This window comes from Oreochromis aureus, linkage group 4 (assembly GCF_013358895.1).
Source record: "Oreochromis aureus strain Israel breed Guangdong linkage group 4, ZZ_aureus, whole genome shotgun sequence".
NCBI classification, from domain to species: domain Eukaryota; kingdom Metazoa; phylum Chordata; class Actinopteri; order Cichliformes; family Cichlidae; genus Oreochromis; species Oreochromis aureus.
Genome location: NC_052945.1, coordinates 2359786 through 2381587, shown reverse-complemented (window position 1 = coordinate 2381587; position 21802 = coordinate 2359786). Strand labels below are relative to the sequence as shown.

Here is a 21802-nt window from a genome sequence, read left to right as displayed (position 1 = left end):
TCAGCCTGAGCTCCGTGTAGGCCCCCCCGCAGAGCTATTACCTGCTGGACGGAGCTCTCCAGCTGGATCGCAGGGCTCATAATTATAATGCAGCAGGCTGGTTAGATGAGATGCCGCAGTAACCTGATGCAGGTATTATTCTCCGGCCCTGCTGACGGCTGCAGGTAAGAGGAGCCACCTGCTGAAATGCTAACCCTCGCCGCTTCTTCCAACAAGAAACGCTGCAAACTGAAAGTGCTAAACGCCAACACCCGATGTGGCCGGGCTGACGATGCAGCCCGTTACAGCAGGCTTCAGCAGAAGAGAGCAGCGTGCCTGCCAATACCTCATACGTTTATTGAGAGAAAATGAGGTTTTCTAATCAGTGAATCTAATTCCCTGTATGTGAAAATTTTCCCTTATTTTCTTGTTTTATATGATTGTAAAATATGATCGAAGGCATTTTTAGTTATGACCCAGCTGACAGGGATGATAACTGGCAGGTTCACAGACCTGACGGTTTCTGAAGCCTCAGGATGTGGATCATGAGGTAAAGCACGGACCTCCTCGTCCTTCCTAAACTAGCAGACTTGAAACCAGCAGCTGAGACCATAAAGACGTTTTAAAAAGCCATCGTGGCATGTTTTTGGCACTGCTGACACTGCTGTGTTTACAGTGTGCAGGATGTTTCACATACAGCACAGACAACAGTAAAACATAACAGTCATGTAACCCTTGATGACAGTCAGGTGAGATTTCACGATGAAGCATCGGGTCAGCCTGTGACTGTCCGGGCGCTCTGAGTTCAGGTTTAGTCAGTCTCAGCTCTCGGGAGCAGTCAGGATGTCTCCGCTCCTGCCCGCTGCTCTGCCGATCGACGGATCTGCAGCTTATCTGCAAGATGTGAAACGGTGGACAGACAAGAAGCGGTGGAGAATACATCTTTTTTTCACACAGCTAATGAAAAGCCTGTTTCCGGGGTAACTGCTGGTACCATTGTCATGTAGGACTGGGGGGAGCGGGGATGGGTGACGGTCTGTTCCTGGTGCTATGGAGGCTGTCGGGTTGATTAGGGCTGAGGAGGGATGGTGTGGATGGAGCCCCAGATTTATTGCAGCAGGGTTTTTGTGAAAGTTCACTTACCTCACCAAAGTGAGGCTCCAGAGAACAGACCCCCAAAGTGCAATGGCACAGGAAGAATTCTTCAGATCCTTTACTTATGTAAAAGTACCAATATATCAATTTAACAACATGCCGTTACAAGGAAAAGTCCTGCTTTAAATCCTGCTTAAAGGAGAGTTTTGGCATGCTTGTTCACACTCTTTTCTCTTTGTTAAATATCATTTCCACCTTAAGAAGCATCCACAAGTTCATGGAGGAGTTCACGGAGTAGCATCAGGATCTATGGGTCCCTTTATGAGGGCTCACTAAAGAAAATTACACAAATTAAAAAGTGAAAAATGTTTTCTCCCCATAACTTTGAAAATATTCACAGTGTGAAGGTAAGACTCCACCTGACTTCATCAGAGTCACTTCACCTCTGCTTCACCATTTGCATGAAGACTATATGGTCCAAAGTTTGAACAAATATAGTGATTGCTGTGAGATTTATGCTTCCTATACCAAATACTTTTTTAGATATATGTTTCTGACAAATGCGCCGTTGACCCACTTACAGACCATTGTTCTGCACACTGAAACTCACGTTTGAACATGAATATCTCAAAAACCATTAAAGATAAAAGCCTGAATTTTTTACTCATCTTTATATTAAAGTAAATCAGCATCTGTAATTTGGGGCACATAAGACCTCAGGCTGGTAAAAATATTTTTTAAAAAGCAGCACTTTGCAAAGTAGCATATTTGACCACACGTCTGAACAGTATATCATTATATTTCATAATAATGCAAAAATAAGACACAGAATTCTTTTCAACTTTAATTATTTTTGTCACAAAAATAAAGAAAATTTTATTTTTATTCAACTTTCATGTTGGATTGAGTAAATATTACAGTCTGTACCACATAAACAAAAATATCAGCAGATCAAACTTTCCAGATGTTACACAGAAATTAAATATGTGGACATTTGTAATTTAAAATTTTTTTTGGACAAATACAATGATTTCTATGAATTGGTTGATGTTGAGGGGTTTAGGATGGATGGATGGATGTCTGATGGATGGATGTTTGATGGATGCATGGATGGATGGATGCATGGATGGATGGATGCATGGATGGATGGATGCATGGATGGATGGATGGATGCATGGATGGATGCATGGATGTTTGATCGATGCATGGATGCATGGATGCATGGATGGATGCATGGATGGATGGATGCATGGATGGATGCATGGATGGATGGATGGATGGATGCATGGATGGATGGATGCATGGATGTTTGATCGATGCATGGATGCATGGATGGATGCATGGATGGATGGATGCATGGATGGATGCATGGATGGATGTTTGATGGATGTTTGATGGCTGGATGGATGGATGTTTGATGGATGGATGGATGGATGGATGTTTGATGGATGGATGTTTGATGGATGCATGGATGGATGGATGCATGGATGGATGGATGCATGGATGGATGGATGCATGGATGGATGGATGGATGCATGGATGGATGCATGGATGTTTGATCGATGCATGGATGCATGGATGCATGGATGGATGCATGGATGGATGGATGCATGGATGGATGCATGGATGGATGGATGGATGGATGCATGGATGGATGGATGCATGGATGGATGCATGGATGGATGCATGGATGTTTGATCGATGCATGGATGCATGGATGCATGGATGGATGCATGGATGGATGGATGCATGGATGGATGCATGGATGGATGTTTGATGGATGTTTGATGGCTGGATGGATGGATGTTTGATGGATGGATGGATGGATGGATGGATGGATGGATGGATGGATGGATGGATGGATGTTTGATGGATGGATGGATGGATGGATGTTTGATCGATGGATGGATGGATGTTTGATGGATGGATGGATGGATGTTTGATGGATGGATGGATGGATGGATGGATGGATGGATGGATGGATGGATGGATGGATGGAGTGGTGTTATGACAGTCTCACTCTGTTTCTGCATTCTTGAGTTCCAGTTTCTGTTTGATTTTTACTGCTTTAGTGTTCCTGGTGCTTCCCTCTCTCTCGTCTGTGTTTGTGTCTTCATCTTCCCGGCTCAGTTTACTCTTTGCTTTTCTTTGTGTCTCTTGTGTTTTTACTTCCTGCTTCCATTTCCTGCACTAATTCCCTGATATACATATATTATCCAAGGTTCTCTTTAGTTAATAAGCTCTCTGTTTCGTGCATGTTGATTCCTTCATGTTTCCTTGTGTGTGTTGGGTTTCCTCTTTGGTTTTACTTCTACAGACTGTGTGATTCTCCTTTCACCTGCTCAGCTCAGCTCCTGAAAATGGCATCTTTCCACCACCTCTACAAAGCTTGTAACAAAACTACAGATTAAAAAAATGGTGTGAAAATGATTTTGATCCAGAATAAATCGTGGCTAGAAGATGACTCTGATATCACTCAATGTAGGTATTAAGGACACTTTTCATGTGTTCTAACTGGATTTGAACAGTGACTCACCCCACATGCTGATATGAGCCTTGAAAGTTTGCCCGAGATACACGTCGTGAAATCAACAATCTGAGGTACCAATGCTTCTGCCCCCCACACACACACACACACACACACACACAGTCAGCAGGTGACTTACTTACATGCAATCTCCTCATCAGGACGATGGAAGCGCGCCGGTGGCTCAGTAAACACATAGAAAGCAATTTACTGCTGCAGCTTTTCCGTCACCTGATGTGATGTTTATTGCTCCGTCTTCCTGCTTTTGTGTTGCGCTGAAACACGTGAAGACACGTCTTATCTTATTGTCACAGCAGCGCATGAAAAATCAACACCATAAAATCCAAACAGAGTGGCTCTCAGCTTTTAGGGGTTTGCTCAGACTATGCTGTGAAAACACCTTCAAGCACCTTTGATCAGGTTTGAAACACCCAAAGAGCACATCAGTCAGCATTTTCTGGGGCTTTTATTTCTGATGCCTAATAAAATGCACTGTAAGCTAAATAAACAGCTATGAGGCAGGTTTGGTGACATTTATAGCTCCCACTGTACTTTATACATATTTACATTCTCTGAGTGTATTTACTGTATATAGCAACCATTTGTAAACAGTAGACATGACTCTTGTATAGTTTTTATTTGTACACTATTTATTTTTATGTATTTATTTTATTTTTCATGTTGATCCTTGTGCTGATGTAACATGTGAATGTCTTGTTTGAGAAAGTTTAAATAAATGAGTTTAATATGAAGCAGCTTAATTACAGGTGACATGAAAGTGGAGCCCAGCGATCAGGGATGAGTGCCGGGGAGAATACGGAGCACATGCTTTTAACATCAGCCATATTTGTTGTGGTTATGATACTCAGATATTCCCAGAGGTTTTCCTGTCATGCTGAAGCTTTGAAGCTGGGCTGAAATCTCCTATGTACACACACACACACACACACACACACACACACACACACACACACACACACAAATACTGCGATAAAGTGTGCTTAATTATTTTACGTTAGAAAGTACAATTTCTTCTTGCATTTCAAAAAACTAATCAAATAAAACGTTGATGATGTAATCGCCCAGAATGATCTGTAATCTGGTGCCGTTGATTTTGGGCCTGATAAGTTACCCTGTGAGGTCTACACAGCGATCCTGTCGCCTCAGGAGAAAGCAGGAGCGTGTGCCGAGCTCGTCGGAGCGCCGTGTTTTTCCTCTAGAAGCTTCTGAGCCCTACAGAGTTTTTTACTGGTCACTCCACAAACAGCTGTGTCATGTTGGTCCTCTGCTGCCTCATTCTTCCCTCTGAAGCCGTGACAAAAGGACGTCTCCCAGCCCGGCACCATGAATGAAGAGGCCCTCCCACTGTTTCCCTGCCCTTTGTTTCCTTGTTGTTACACAGAGAGTGTGTTGCTCACTGAGGCTGTGATGGATGTCGGATTACCCCTCAGACTGTGTCTTCCTGACAAAGAGCACACACACACACACACACACACACACACACACACACACACACACACACACACACACACACACACACACACACACAGTGTTCCTGAAGATCCTGCATACAATGATCTACAAATCTTTGCCCTGACCTCCACACCCTGAACTCGTCACATCCATATGGCACCAGCACAAATGTTGATTTTAATCCATCACTGAGCTCATATTTAATTTAACTGAAACGACTCATACCATGAAATACCAGCGAGGCTGAAACCAGAGTTTTGTGGAACATGTTCAAAGAGATTTTTTTCAGGACGACTTAAAATAATATCAGCTTTTCTAAACTTACACCTGACTCACTGAACATGAAGCTCGGGGGGGTCAGTAGAGCCGGCCTGACCGTCCATCTGAGCAGTGGAGCGATTCAGTCGTAGCTTTACAGATAAAAAGGTGCCAAAGATAAAAAAGTCTCTTTGATTTTGTTATGATTTTGGTATGAGAGAAATACTAATCTTTTGTTTCTTATTTAGTTTATAAACCCTACAATTAGGTACTTTACATGCACGTTATGCTAATTTATATCACCAAAACACAGTTTGATCTTAGCTTTTAGCTTTTAGCTGTGAAATCTTCTTTAAAGTCCTCCCAGTAACAAGTCACACAGTCAGCGGTCCTGCTGAGGGCTGAAATCAAGCAACAGCAACATATTTTGAGAACCCACCATGAAGTCTTACATCTTCTCTCTCCTTTTTACTTATCTCTATAACAGTGAAGTTGAACAAATCACCTCCAGCTATTCTCAAACGGCTTCTCCTGATGGTGGGTGATGTCAGGGGGAAACCAGCTGATGGTTTTCAAGGCACATTTTTTAACAGAGCTGAAATATTTTAGATCACACCAGTGCAGATCTGTCTCTGTTGGCTTCATTTCATGGAGTTTCATGAAGCATAAGAATCTGTGATGTTAGACGACTCCAAGACTACAGGTCCCGTGGGGTGTTCCTGGTCTGCAGGGGTCAACGACGGGCTCGGTGACGGCCAAGGCTCGCTGACGAGTGAAGGCTGGCCCGTGTGGTCTGACCAGACGGAAGAGCTGCTGTAGCTCCAATGTTTGTGCTGGTTCTAGCAGAGAGGTGTGAGAATACAGAGCATCACAGTTTGTGGTGTATGGGGCTGCAGAGCTGCACACCATCAGCTGACCCCCGCCCACTGCTGATGTGAGCATCAGAACTGGAGCACAGAGCAGTGGAAGAAGGTTCCCTGATCCGATGACATCATGTGGATGACCAGGTGCACGCTTACCTGGGAAACACCCAAAGGATCAGTTTCTAACATCTGGGTGCAGATACCTCAGACACCTTCAGGGTGGCGTCCATGTCCCGATGGATCAGGGGGACCAACGCAATATCAGACATGTGGTCACTGTACGTTTATTTTTAATGTGCAGTTTTATTCAAACTGTCTCGCACTTTGTAACCATGTGTTTCGAAAAGTGATAAAAAAACATATGATTATTATAAAAGCCTGGTGGATGCCAAGTTGTGCAGCATTCTCAGAGGCCGTGGAGATGTGGACTGCTGGATGGATGGATGGATGGATGGATGGATGGATGGATGGATGGATGGATGGATGGATGGATGGATGGATGGATGGATGGATGGAGGCTTGGCCTGGTTGGAGTTTCTCTTATCTAACTCTTATCTAACTTCTCGTCATTGTTGTCCTCTAGGGCTCCGCAGCGTTCTGCTGTCCAGGTAACATAAAGGTTGGTGACTCACTGCAGTGACAGGACAATGCTCTCTAAATACCCGAGTCAGTTACCAAACATACTCTCGGCTTACATGACATTTCACACCAGCCATGAGCATTGTTTCCTCCACCTGCAGCAAGTCGTCATCTCATGCAATGATGGTCCAAAAACTGCAAGTGTTAAGCTGCTCACAGGTGCACCGGTTCCTGCACGAACAGCAGACGTCTGGAATCATGGAGGTAGTTTGGTTTTATGGCGTTGGTAACGCACACGGATGAGTTGGACACTGATACTGAGGGAAGACGTGCAGGAGGAAGGGTCACCTGATACCTGTGTGGAAATGTCCGGAGCCAGAGGGGAGGTGGAGGCGGGGGGGACGGACTGAAAAACAAACATAAACAGAGCCGGGCAGCGGGCGGGGGGGGGAGAGCGGTGTTCTTGGCGGCTACAGTTTGACCTTGGCCGGGCATGCCCGGGCCTGCCTCTCAATGCTGGGAGGGAGTCTCACTAAAGCCGGCTGCAGGACTTGGACGGCCTCAATGAGAGCAGAAAATACCACCCCGGGCAAACAAGGGCGTAGCACGCTCCCTCCACCTCGCTCCGTCTTTTAATGACGCCTTTCTTTTTGCATTTCTCAGCAGTCATCGAGCTTGGCGCGCTGCACAAGCATCCACCACAGATGCTCTCGTTCCCGCTCCTCACTCGCTGCTTTCCAATCTTTAATTTGATTTCTTTATTTCTTTGTTGGCCTCACAGCAGAGGGAAAGCTTTCAAACGCTGCTGCTTTGCATATCTTAGACTCTGCCCTCAATAGGTGAGCTGCCGAGGCGACGACAGCGACAAAAGTCTCCTCCGCAGACACCCCAGTCGGGCCCGGTCCAAGCCTCGGACCCCCTCGCTGCTCGCACAGCCGGGGTTTACTGCACCGGTCTGAAGTCCGTCCATTCCCCCCCAGCAAAGAGGCTTCTCTGGATGCATCACAGTTGATGAGAGCCGACGTGGGACAGAGCGAGAGGCCGGCCCTCCACGATGTTTCCCAAACAGCTCACAGTCGGATGTTTCTGGCAGCGCTCTTTAGCATCCAGCTCTTTATCCCGATGCTATCAGTCAGACCTTTTTAACGGGAGCTGGCTGATCTTTGATTTCACACAGCAGTAAGCTTCATCACCGTCCTGTGAAACCGAGGAAAGGTCTGGCTCCGCTTGCAGGCCTGCAGCCTTTCAAAGATCCTTTCACACACCAGGCTTTGCAACAACACGTTTACACCTGATCTCATTTCTACAATTAATTCATTCGTGTTTCTCCACGTACTCAGTTAATGAAGCAAAACCGCGTAAACCCCAGCACTGGTAGCTACGTCATAGCACCGTTTTGTGTGCAACAATGCTGGATGTGGCTCGTCTGCCTTTAATGAACTGACCGAGGAAACGGGCCCGGGTTGGAGTCACAATGAACAGTTTCATCACTGCTTTACTTTTATTTAGATTAATTTATCCCCAACAGGATAAAGATGGCCGCCCGTCCCTGTGCATGGCTCTGTTGGAGCTTTCTTCCTGTTAAAAGGGACTTTTTCCTTCCTACTGTCGCCTGTGCTTGCTCACAGGGGGATTTGGCACTATAAAATAAAACTGAACTGAACTGAATTGAAGAATTTGATGAGTGAAACGCTGACTGATGCAGATCATTGGACGAAGCTGGCCTTTCAGGACATTTTTAGAATATGTTTTTGAAGCTATGAAGAAGAAGGACCAACACTGTAAAGCGTCACTATTCAAAGCACTACGAGACATGTACATGTACACCCACTGGACACCTTGCTAGAACCAGCTTTGACCTCCAGCTGGAAACATTTCCTCAGAGATTTTGGTCCATGGTGACATCATCACACAGCTGCTGCAGATGTGTCATCTGCATCCACGATGAGACTCTCCCGTTCCATCTCAAAGCTGCTCTGTTAGACTGAGATCTGAGTACAGTGAACTCATCGTCATGTTTTCAGAAACCAGTTTGAGATGATGACAAAGACCGTGCCTGTCACTGTGACTTGATTAACAGCCTAAACTGATCTGAGGTCAGAAGAAGTTATGCTGACCTCAGATCTCACAGTTGGGAAGCAAAAACATCCAGTTTTCCTTTAACTTGGCTGTGGACTTTTTCTTCCTCCTTTCCCGGATCTTCTCAAAATTAAGCCACAAGCGACGTTTAGTTCCAGGTTTGGTTTAATATGTGATCTAATAACGTCTGTGGTCCTGGAATGATTGACTCGAGGAACGCTAAACTGACAGTTCAGCTCCTAAACAGTTTCACCGCAGGCCTCCGCCAGCCTGCAGCCAATCAGGAGGGAGTAAGGACCTCCCCTTCAAATCTGTTCAGCATGTATCCGCACGTCTGCTGCCGCCTGCCCGTTATCGTAATGTTAAAGTCGCCTTTACAGCTGGGTGAGCTGGGGTGGGGGGTGGGGTGGGCTGCTGTGTTTGTGTGGGGTGATCTTTACACCCCCCGCCGGGGATCAGACAAACACTTATTAACTGAGAGGAATGCAAACAGACGCAGGACAGCAGCACGGAGGGCCGGGGGGGGAGTAAAAGGGAAAAGTGAAGACTCCTCCTCCTCCTCCTCCCACATTTACTCCTTGTAAACCACCTGCTGATGAGGAGAAGCATCCAGAGTTTTCCAGAGGAATGCAGCTTCAGTGAAAGAGGAGGCAAACAAGTATTCAGGCCTTTAAAAAGTCTGACTGTTCAAACTGATGCTGTTCCAACATTAAATACCCCAAAAATCCTATTCCAGGCATCTGTCAGTCTAAAAACAAGACCAAGTAATCTGTTAGTGAATGAATTTACCTGAAAATACAAACAACTGCAGAAATAACACAATATATTCTTACACCTTCACAAAAGTCTGATGGTGTGTTTTCACACAAATCCTGAATTAAGAAACTGATCTGGAACTCCAAATGAAGAATCTGAAAATAAAAGATGTGAAAACACTGAAATAATTTAAATAACTTGTGATTTCATTTTGCAAACTTCAAAATAAAATAAGAAACTAATAAAAAAAAAAAAGAAAAAAAGAAAAAAGAAGAAAGAAAAGAAGAAAATGTGATTATTACAGACAAACCTGTCCTGGACCACACTGTATTGGCTAACTACAGGCCAATCTCCAAGCTGTCTTGTCTAAAATCTTAGACGAAATTGTATGTTGCCAATTAATGGATTTTTAAATGAGAACGGTATCTTAGAGGTCTTCCAGTCAGGTTTTTAAAAAACCTTCATAGCACTGAGTCAGCACTCTTAATGATATCTTCCTTACCTGTAATCATGTTGTTCTTGTCCTCCTTGACCTAACAGCTGCCTTTGACACTGTAGACCACAACATTTTACTGTCTCGCTTGCACCATCTTGCAGGCATTCATAGTATTGCTTTGAATTGGTTTAGGTCTTATCTTTGTGACAGAACTTTTAGTCTTAACTTTGCAGGGTATGGGCCCTTTTTAGGGCTCAATTTTAGGGCCTCTGCTTTTTTCATTATATTTACAGCCCCTGGGAAGCATCCTCAGAAGGCATGGAATATCCTTCCACTGTTATGCTGATGACTGTCAGGTTTATCTGCCTCTGAAGCAGAAAGATGCCTTCTCTATTAAATCACTTCTTGCATGTCTAGAAGACATTAAATCTCGGATGTCCCTAAACTTTCTAAGATGCAATTCAAGCAAAACAGAGTTGATTGTGTTTGGTCCTAGTGGACCTTGTGACCGATCCACTATTGATTTGGGACCCCTGGCAGAGTATTTTAAATCTGTTGTTAAAAACCTGGGTTTTAAGATGGACAGTGATTTTAAATTGGACACTCAAATTAGGGCAATTGTCAAGTCCAGTTTTTATCATTTAAGGCGCTCGGCAAAGGTAAGACCTATTTTATCCAGGCCGCATCTTGAAACAGTAATCCATGCTTTTATTTCATCTCGTTTGGATTACTGTAATGCTCTGTATTTTGGAGTTAGTCAGCATCTTCTCTCTCGTCTGCAGCTGGTCCAAAATGCTGCTGCACGACTTTTAACCAGAACTCATAAAAGAGAGCAGATAACTCTCATCCTGGCTTCACTCCATTGGCTGCCTGTATGTCTTAGAGTTCATTTTAAAATTCTAATGTTTGTTTTTAAATGTTTAAACAGTCTTGCCCCACCTTACCTCTCTGAGCTTCTGCATCCTTACTCACCTCCCAGGTTTCTCAGGTCAGCTGACAAGCTGCTCCTGGAGGTACCCAGGTCCAAGAGGAAGCTCAGAGGGGGCGGGGCCTTCTCTGTTGCTGCTCCTAATCTGTGGAACAATCTTTCCCAGGACGTTAGAGAGGCCCCTTCACTGTCCACTTTTAAAACACATCTTAAAACCCATTTTTAGTCCTTGGCATATGACACTGTATGACCCTGATTTTATTGTTTTAATCTAATGTGCTCATTTTATTGTTTTAAATTTAATTCTAATTATCATTTTATACTATTTTATTTTTTGCTATTTATGCTAAGTTTATTATTTTAAATGTCTTTTTAATTATGTTGCATGTTGGGTTTTTGTAGCCAGAAATGACCAAAAATCCTTGAACATCACTCACAAACCCAGAGCTCCGCCTTCCTGTACGGTCTGTTGCTACAATAACCTCACAGCAGACATATTATTGGTCACATGATGTCATTAATAAGGCTCCAAAGGCTCCAACAGCACAAACGCAGTCTAGAGGTCCAGTTTAGGTGAAGCTAGCAGCTACAGCTACCTGTGTCACCATCCACCTGTCAGTCACAGAGGCCACGCCCCTAATGATGCAAACATGATCAGGCTGTAAACATGTTTATTTCTGCTGTAAAGTTTTAACATGGGAGTCTATGGGGACTGACTCACTGCTGCCTCTGCTGGACATCAGAGGAACTGCAGGTTTGGGCCTCATTTTTAAGCCTCTGAGGTTCCTGCCTCTGATTTTCCTGTAATAACAATCATAATATTACAGTTTAAAGCACTGAAGCAACAGGTTGAAGCACAGTGATACTCAGTGATCACTCAAAGCTAGATGCCTGAAAAATGGACCTCCTGAGAGCGCCGTATCGTCCGCAAACACACTTCGAGGGTTGTTGGGAAAAGTTAGAATCCATTAGCAAACAAAGACACAACACCTGACGTCGCCCAGCCTCTCACTCCGTCAGATCATCCGGCACTGACCTGCATAAGCTGTGGTCATTAGCTCTCATTCAGCAGACACCCTGATCCACGACGTCCAGCTGTTTACGAAGCTCCGGACAAGCAGAGGCGGTCAGGACTTCACATTTTCTGATGTGAAGTTCAATGATGTGACGATTAGTTTTTATCAGCTTCGCTCAGTTTTTCACCCACAGATAAATAAACACGTCGGAGTATGTTAGTCTTGATTTTTCACACAGAACAGATTTAACAGATTCCTTATTAAATATGACAGATGTTCAACATCCTCTCAGACTTTTGGACCTTCAGTGTGTTTTTATTGTGTTTGTGTTACTATGAATCACATCAGAAGAGGACGGTGCAAAGAAACGTCACAGAGACGTTTCACTGCTTACAAACAATCTTACATCTGTGTTCATCTTTATGTAGTTTTAGTCATAATTGAATCAACTAACTGTGTTTTTCCCACATTATTTTAATCTTCTTTGTGGATATAAAACTATGAGGAGAAGAAGAAGCATGAAGTTATTTAAAACTGTGTTTGGAAACTTTCACAGTACTCTGTGTTCACATTTAGTCTGAGCTGTGTTTGCACTCGGACTAAACGCTGGTTCCTCATCTTTTAGTTCCCATCTTCTGCTGCACCGTCCTTTGTTCTGCTCCTCTGCGCCACCCACACGTGAGCAGCGCCGCCGACCTTTCGCCGTGACCTTGCTTGGCACTCTTTCCCCCCTCTGTGTTTTAGTCACTCGGCGTCCTCAGGGCGTGTTTTGCAAGTCAACAATTCACATAAAGCAGAACACAAATGGCTGATTTTCTTCAGTTCCTTAAAAACCAGAGGATTAAGGAATTAGGGATGGTGAAAGGCCGCCACACAGCCCTCGGACTCGGGAGTTAAGCGGCCATGAATGAGATGTGGAGACTCCAAAACAAAGCTACTGTGTCACTCAGACGGGAACGCTGACGTCACGGCTCACAAAAGACTGGAGGCTGTAAAACACAGGACGCGGCCACCTCTGAGGGCTTCTTCTGGGCTTTTTTTTCTCTGTTTGAGCCAATCAAATATCCACGAGCGCTGCTGCCAAGTCCTCTCTCCGAGCAAACAGAGCCGAGCGTTTACACGGAGAGCACGGCTACATTTTGATCCATATTGGTGGTAAAATATAGGATCTGTGGCTCCTCGTGGGTGGCCCGGTTTGGCCAGAGGACACAGGCCTGCAGATTCTCGTAGTGGTCTCCATGGGGATGAGCAGGACGAGGGGAGGTATCTGGCTTACTGGAAACGTGGTTTATTGTTGACTTTCAGGAATGAGGAGGGGGCCGCTGCTCTGACGGCGGGGGCGGGGGTGGCACATCCTGGTGGAGTGAACGCTCACACAGTCAGGCCTCACTTACGACTGTGGACAGATGTGGCCCAAACACCAGCACACACCAAACATCTGCAAAGTGGATGTGACGCTGAGCTACATGCAGACTGTATATAAAAGATGGATGCACTGCAGGTTTTTAGTGAGAGCCTAATTCTGCTCTCAGATGTTTGCTTTGTCAGCTGATCGCTGTCATGTGTGTATTTTCACTTCTGAGCTGAGCTCATCCGTCAGTCTAATTCTTACCTTTCCTGTTTCTTCTGTTGAATTCATTTTAACTCAGAGCATTGTTGCAAAATCGTCCTTCTCATTTCAGTCCATGAATGAAACGAAGGATCGCTCTAACATGTTAAAACCTGCAGAATTTCACAACTTTCATCATCGAGTAAAAAACAGAAAAAGGATCCTGAGAAAGCAGACGAGTCAAATCCATCATTTTTCACCCTTCATCACCAACCAGTGTCCTTCCACTCGATCAGAGGTCAGAGGTCAGCTGACCCTGAATGTACTGACGGAGCAGGTATGGATTCTTTTTCCTTCCCGATGTTGCGGGAATATCTCAGTATGACACCGCCGGGATTCATCGGGCTCGGACCGCAAAGGAGTGGGTCAGGGAGCGTGGATCGGTCACCACTCAGTTCGACCTTCACCTCGTGAGAATCTCTGGGATGACATTAAGTCATGGTGAACGTGTGACATCATCGTCTTTTTTTTGTCTGGAGTGTGTATGAGTGGGTGTGAATGTGAAGGTTCCACAGTGTGAGTGTGTCGATGTGTGGGGTTGTAGAGTGTGTATGTATATGTGATCACTGTGTTAGACGTTGTGTGTTCGTGCAGCTTTTCTCAGATCTGTTTGTTTGTGTGTGTGTGAAGTAAAGACAAACACGCAGGTGTGTTTGTGACTGTTTCACAGTCTGACACTGTGTCACCGAGTGTGCTCAGAAACATCCTGACAGTCTCTCTGAGTTAAAGGCAATGAAATTGTACAACATAAGAGACGCTTTTAAATATTTTACTTTTGGTTGTGACACGGTGACGTCAGAGGAAGAACGGCTCACACAGAGCCGGTGAGGTTTGTGCTGAGGAGGAGCTGCACGCTGTGTCCCAGCGCCCTCTGCTGGGCATGTTAGGAAGTGACGTAAAGCCATTTCTTTGTATTGTAAATATCCTGCAGTCAGCGGGAATTATGAGGGGCTTGTATTCAAATAAAGACTTGATCTTTATGACTCAGTGTTCTCAGTATAATCGATCCACTGCTTAAAGAAATGTGACAGTTCTGTACTGGCTCAGTTTCTGCTGCCCTCTCGGCCACATCTCTGCTGGAATACGAATCTTTAACGTCACTGAATTTTTAGTTCAATAAATGAAGTTTATTAGTTAGAAGCCCCGTTGAATCGAATCCACCCTGAATGTTGTTCCTGCCTCAAAATGACGTGAAATCATTCACAGCAGAGACCAACTCGTTTGCGACACTTTAACCGAGCCAGCCTGGGACGACCCTGGCACATGCAAGGTGTACCTAATAAAGTGTCCGAAGAGTGTGAATAGTAAATATTTTGCATTTTGTTTTTTCCTGCAGTCATTAAAGGAAACATGGCTCCATTGTTCCTGTAAACCCTCTGAGAATAAACGCGCTTTGTCACCTCTAACATGTAAAGATGTTTTAAACGAATTGAAGCTTTTCGTGATTATAAACTCGTGAAACTTGTTCTTCTGTGCTGACCGTGGAAAACTTTGGCATGTGTCAGCAAACCGCAGCTGCTCTCGTCCTGTTGTTTTGATCAGCTGACCTGCCTCGGTCACATGACTCGATCCTCTTCCTCTGGCTCTGCTCGGCTCCTCTGAGCACCAGCGCGATCACACACCTTATAGCGCCGCTGGATCACAGCTGCAGGGCAGGTGGAGGCACCGCGGGTGGAGGAGCTGCAGAACTCCGTGAGAAAAACGCAGTTTTAGTTTCCGGTTCTGTGTCGGTGGCAGCTGGAATAGATCAGCTTGTGCTGAAACACGAGTGCCACTGAGGGTTTGACGGAGGCCGAGTGGACACTGAGGCGGAGACGTGTTTCTGGGTTTTCACCACTTTGTGTGTCAAGGTAGGTAAAGAGGAGAAAGTTAAATTCAGCGTTTCGTGAGTGGAGTTTGGCGGAAAGCAGAGTCGGGGTAGAGTCAGGGGAGCTGACTACAACAGGCAGATAAGAATAGTTTGGCTTATCTCAGGATGTTTCACCGAGACCATAAAAAAGATCAGAGGTCAAAGTCAGCGGCTGCACCCACAGCAATAAGATCAGACCCTCATTAAACCCTGCGGCTCCGCCTCACCTCACCTGCATGTTACAAACTTCACTTCTGCTTGTCTCACACTTTGGGTTTCCATCGCAAGCTTGAAGCATGTCCTGCTCTTAATTCCTGTCATGCTGGACTCGACTAGAGCAGCTTTGCATGATTCACAGTTCATAATAATCCTCCTTTAACTGGTTGCTTCTTGTAAATTGTTGCCTGTATTAGGGGGAAACTGATAAACAGGGACAAGTGCGCACTGTAAGAAGCTGTGGTCGTGTTTAACATGAACATCGAGAGATTTGTGACAGGAAACGGTTTGATTTGTTCTGCTGTGTTTCCCAGTCGTCTGTAGCTGAGCGGGCGGTGTTTGCAGTGTCCGCGTTCGCCTGCTGAGAGGACACAAAACCAAAAGCATGCCGTCCAACAAATCGGTGTCAGACGCTCCCATCACTCAGTTCATCAACTGCAGGATCCTGAGGGACAACGAGCTGCAGAGGTACGACACACACACACTAAACAGCACTGCAAAAAGAGCCGGTGTGAGCCAGGAAGCCCGCCAGCTTCAATCCAACTATTCTGCTGAGAGGAGCGCTCAGAGCTCCTGACAGGAGTATACTCGGAGATACTCGGAGAGCCAGGTATAGGTTTTGAGCCTTTGCAGCTCAGAAAAATCCAAAATAAATTCAAACTTGTGTGTCCAGTTATTGATTGTTAAAGTTATTAATGATGTATGCTGTACCATGGACCAGTGTGTCATGACCCAGGTGTGTGTGTGTGCAGAGAGGACCTGTGGGTGCGTGAGGGGAGGATTTTAGACCCAGAGAAGCTGTTCTTCGATGAACAGGGATACGCTGACAAACGTGTGGACTGTGAGGGCAGCATCATCGCGCCGGGCTTCATAGACGTCCAGATCAACGGTACACACACACCCACAGACACACACTTTTGCATGTGTTTCAGAAGCTGCGGTGCTGCAGTAACTTTGATACCTGGTCAGACATTCAGATGGCGTGCTGGAACCTGAGCACGAAACAAAGATGATAGAACTGTAAAAATGAATCTGTGAGCTTCAAACTCTTCTTAATGTTCATCATAGTCTCTGGAGCTGAAGGTGGTGTCAGTGGGATCTGAGCTGACGCTGCAGTTTATAAGCGCTGTATGTGTTGGAGTCACGGAGAGCGTTGTTGCTGCTGAGGGGGCGGGGCTAGTTTATCCCGAGGAGAGTAACGGCTCGTCTTCCTGCTGCAGGAGGTTACGGCATCGACTTCTCGCAAGCGTCTGAGGACGTCAGTGATGGAGTTTCGTTTGTTGCCAAAAAGATCCTCGAGCACGGCGTGACGTCCTTCTGCCCGACTCTGGTCACCTCCCCTCCCGAAGTTTACCACAAGGTCACTGTTTCATTTTTATCAGTTCAAGTTTAGACACGCTCGCATGTTCAGGGGTTCCTACTGTCTCCTTCAAAGTCATCTTCTGGAGCATCTCTGGACAGCTTCTTCCAGGCCAGCTGCTGCTTTCAGTTCCTTCACTGGAAGGTGCTGCTGCACCGCCTCCACCCGCCACCTAAAACGAACCCTGGAAACAACCAGGACAGACTCAGGATGGAGCAGGGAGAGCACCGAGAGTTAAACTAAAACTGGAGGCTGGGGTTGGAGGCAGCAGCACTGGAAGGTCCAGAGGTGCACCTGAAGGGGGTGAAATGAAGGCCGGTGTGAGTTGTGCACCTCCCTGAACGCGCTGTGCATGTACACGTCAGGACGTTAACGATCGGTGACGTGAAGCTTCTACGTGTAAACAGCATCATCAAAATGTGTGTTCCAGGTTCTGCCTCAGGTCAAAGTTCATGATGGAGGACCACATGGAGCCGGAGTTCTCGGTGAGGTTTTACAGATGCTGTAGGTGAATTTTGTTGTATTCTTTGTTTATCCTCATTGATCAGAAGCTGCAGACATGTTGGTACGTAAACGATCACACTGCTGCGGTACACGGGCGCCAACCATGGCTGAAAATGGCGTCTGTTTCACTTCCTGTAAACTTCCCTGTTCAGGTTTTCACCTGGAGGGTCCGTTCATCAGCGCAGAGAAGAAAGGGGCCCACCCAGAGAAATACCTCCGCACCTTCAAGTCCGGAGGCCTCGAGGACCTGATGGAGGTCTACGGCAGCCTGGACGATGTTGCCATAGTGACGCTGGCTCCTGAGCTGCCCGGCAGCCAATCGGTGGTGAGGGAGCTGAGCCGGAGGGGCATCACTGTGTCCTTAGGTGAGCATTGTGTAGTCACGGCAACGATTATACAGCAAAGCTTAATCGTGATGTAAATAATAAAACACTAAACCGTCTCTGCTTCACTGGTTTCATTTTCACTTTGTTTTTATTTATTTATTTACACCATTTACATTATTTTTTCTCTGTTTTTGTAATATTTGAAATTTTATTTCTTAATTTGTCTTTTTTTGCATCCTTGTATTTTTTTTAAATATGATTTTATTTATTTTAGATTATTTTTATTTTCATTAAACATTTATTATTCTTTTGAGTTTTTTAAAATAAAAAATAATCACATTTTTAATTTATTATTTTATTTATTTTCATTTTTAGTTGTTTTATATTGTTTGCATTATTTATTTTAAATTTGCTTTTATTTCATAGATTTTCTTTTAAGATAACTTTCTAAAAAAAAAATTTATTATCCTTTTTTCATTTTCATACTATTATTCAATCCTTATTTACTTGTACACTTTTCTTGTGTGGTTGTATTTTTTATTTTAATGATTGATTTACTGATTTCATTTTATTTCCTGTTTCTGTTGAATCATGTTCTGGTTCAGTCCTGAGTGTTTTGTGTGGTGTGTGCGGTGTCAGCGTGGGCAGGTCAGTCCTCTGTAGAGGACCTGGAGCTGCTGTAATCCGTCTGACAGCGCTGATGTGAACAAAGTTTGCTCGACTGGTTCTTGCAGGTCACTCAGCGGCCGACCTGTCGCAGGCCGAGGAGGCGGTGCAGCACGGCGCGACCTTCATCACTCACCTGTTCAACGCCATGCTGCCTGTGAGTCCCAGCTGCTGCTCGTCTCTGAGACTCTGAGTCAGTTTCTGTTCAGCCCGGTCGGTTTTACGCTCTCAGTAATCCTTCTGTGTTTGCTGTGGTCCAGTTCCACCATCGTGACCCGGGTATAGTGGGTCTGCTGACCAGCGACAGGATCCCCGCAGGCAGGACGGTTTACTACGGCATGATAGCTGATGGCATCCACACCAACCCTGCAGCCCTGCGCATCGCTCACAGAGCTCACCCGTCAGGTCTGACCGAGGTTTCTATTTCAGATCAGCAGCCAAAAGCACGAAAATCTCGACAAATATATTCCTAAATGTATCAGAATGTTCTTATTTTGGTTTCAGGAGGTTGGTAAAGCTCCACGAATGTGTTTAAACATGTGGCATCATTCTGGGAGTAGATGGATTTTGGACTTTCCCGTGACTTGTGTGTTTCATACTTTCAGGTCTGGTGCTGGTGACGGACGCTATCACCGCGATGGGTCTTCCTCCCGGCCGTCACACTCTGGGCCAGCAGGTCATTGAGATCCAGGGTCTCCACGCTTACGTGGCAGGTCTGATGTTCTTCAGATGTTATTATCTCACAGGCCTGTGATTTCCTGAGCGATGCATAACTAGAACCAGAGATCTGAAAAGTAAAATAAATCGTGCTTACCACGGTTTCATGTGTAAAACTCTCTAACTTCACTCTGTGTTCAGGCACCAAGACTTTGAGCGGCAGTATCGCCACAATGGACATGTGTGTGCGCCACTTCAAGCAGGCCTCAGGTCAGTTTGTGTTACTTTAATGACTAAAAGCAGGAAGTAGAATCATAATGAGCAGTGACGCGCTGCCTCGTGTAAACTCCAGCAGGTGAGACCTGGTTGCTGTGGCGATGCAGGTCAGATCATCATTGCTCTTCACTTCCTGTTCTGTCCTCCAGGCTGCAGTGTACAGGAGGCTCTGGAAGCTGCCTCCCTGCATCCGGCTCAGCTTCTGGGAATCAGCCACAAAAAGGGAAAGCTGGACTACGGCTCCGACGCAGGTCAGAGCCGACTGCACCTTTATTTCTGCATCCCTGCTGTTAGAGCTGCTGTAGTTCCTCCTTTGTGTCCTCAGCGTTTTCTTGGATGTAAATATGGACTTTTTTTCATGGGGGGGCTGTATAACAGTTGACCAAAGCCTGCAGTTCCTCTAGTGTCCAGCAGAGGCTCCAGCAGGGAGCCAGTCTCCATAGACTCCCATGTTAAACTTTACAGCAGAAATAAAAACGTTTACAGCCAAACCGCTTCGAGAACTTCGAACTCGCTCTGTTTCAGATTTACAATAAAAGTTTTAATAAGAGTAAATAAAATAACCCACATGAATGGTGAGTGAATATTTAGCCTCCATCATGCACATTTGTCAGTTGTGCAGCGCTTCAAAGGTCAACGACGTTGGATTAAAGTTTAACGGCTGTAGCCGTGAGGTTCTCCGGGATCGCGCCGCCTCTCTCTGACCTTTCCTGGAGTTCATGTGTTTTCCTTTAATGAGGCCAGCAGCTGGATTCAGCCTGAATTTGTGAGATTTACAGTTTAACTGATCCTTCAAAGCATTGACGTTCCTCCAGATGTTCAGGAGGAAACCGTCTCCGACTGACAGAACTCCGACTTTTCCACCGTCTTTGCAATGATCCCTCTATAACACCATCCTTCTGATTCTTTTCTCTCAGCAGCGCTGCTTCCTGTGTTTCTTACACTCTGCACTATTTTTTTACAGACCTCGTTCTGCTCGATGAGGGCCTCAACGTCAAAGCCACCTATATCTCTGGAGAGGAGGTTTGGAGAAAAGGACAGTAGGAGATGAAGAAGGAAACTGGACCGCCTGTGCCTTTGTACATGATCGACATGGTTTTAATGGACTGACTGAGTGCACCAGGCGCTGCAGGAAAACTGGACCAGAGTGAAATATTACTGCACTATTAGTTTATTAAATGTCAGATGATGTGCTTTACTGTTAGATGTGGAAAATGATTTCCTGCCTTTCAAACTACCAAAGATTTCTGTTTATTACCCTGAAAGTCAGCGTGCTCATTGATCGTGTGTTGCTGAAAGTCTGATGTTGTGTTAAAGCAGCTGTATGACCTCTGTAGGGTCAGGGGTCACGGTGAAGGTCACTGCACACCCTCAGTTTCTGTAAACTTCTCTTTTTCTTTGTTTGTTTCAAATTTTACGGACACCATCAACCGAGTGTGGACAGACTGCTGCTGGTGTGGAGCAGATGTTAGCATTATTGTCTCATAGTGAAAAGGTCCTGAGTTGGAACAGCCAGGCCAGCTGTGGTCTCTGGTTTGAACGTTTTCAGCCTTTAAAAGAAGAAATAGTCACATCGTGGACTCATAACTGTCCGTGTGAGACCGACCTGGTGACAGGCTGTTCAGGAACTCAAAAGTAAGGGTGGTAAACTCGTGCCCAGGAAACTATTTCATGAATCGCTCTCACTGGTAAAATGCTGCCCCCTGGTGGTGAATGTTATAGTTACAGGACAGCGAGAACCTTTAACTCTTTACCCCTCAGGTGTCGACGAGGGTAACCCTCGTTTCTCTTTCCTGATCTGAACAGAAGGAGAAAAACCTGGAAATGAATCTGATTGTCGTCAAATATTAGACAGATCGACAGATGTTGGCTTTATTGGGGAAAGAGCTGTGGCTGTGCTCGCTTTAACCATGACCTTTGTGACATCAGACAGATCTGAGAGTACAAAAACTGTAATAAACTGAGTGTTTACAGCAGTGTGAGCCTGAGCTTTGGCTCGCTCACACACTGAGCTCACAATTAGAAACACTGGACATATTCAATCTGAAAATCCACCACAGAAACAGGAGGGATACGACGGGGAAAGGAGAACGGGTCCGGTTTAATACTGACACAGTATGTAGTCTCAAACAGACACGATGTCCTTTGGAGTAAAAGTACCAGTGTGTGTTTGTGTGTGTGTGTTTGTGTGTGTACACTTTCAGACACTCTTTATAAAGTAAAAGTCCTGGTTTCAGTTAGTGAAAGTAAAAATACTGAAAGACACTAAACATCACAGATAAATACAAACAGGCACACAAGGAAACAGAGTGATGACAGACGTAATCTTCCATCTTATAGTTTTTTAAAA

At 45.2% G+C, this 21802-nt stretch overlaps 1 protein-coding gene across 1 annotated transcript; it reads left to right on the top strand.

Annotated features, from left to right (window-relative positions):
- The first annotated feature begins 15142 nt into the window (after window positions 1-15142).
- On the top strand, window positions 15143-21619 carry amdhd2 (amidohydrolase domain containing 2). Its single transcript, XM_031753055.2, has 12 exons — window positions 15143-15448; window positions 15978-16131; window positions 16416-16552; window positions 16884-17023; window positions 17454-17508; window positions 17680-17892; window positions 18588-18676; window positions 18780-18924; window positions 19125-19232; window positions 19378-19446; window positions 19602-19703; window positions 20417-21619. Exons 2-12 carry the CDS (start codon window positions 16049-16051, stop codon window positions 20494-20496), a joined length of 1221 nt encoding a protein of 406 aa, XP_031608915.1. The 5' UTR covers window positions 15143-15448; window positions 15978-16048; the 3' UTR covers window positions 20497-21619.
- Window positions 21620-21802: the final 183 nt, after the last annotated feature.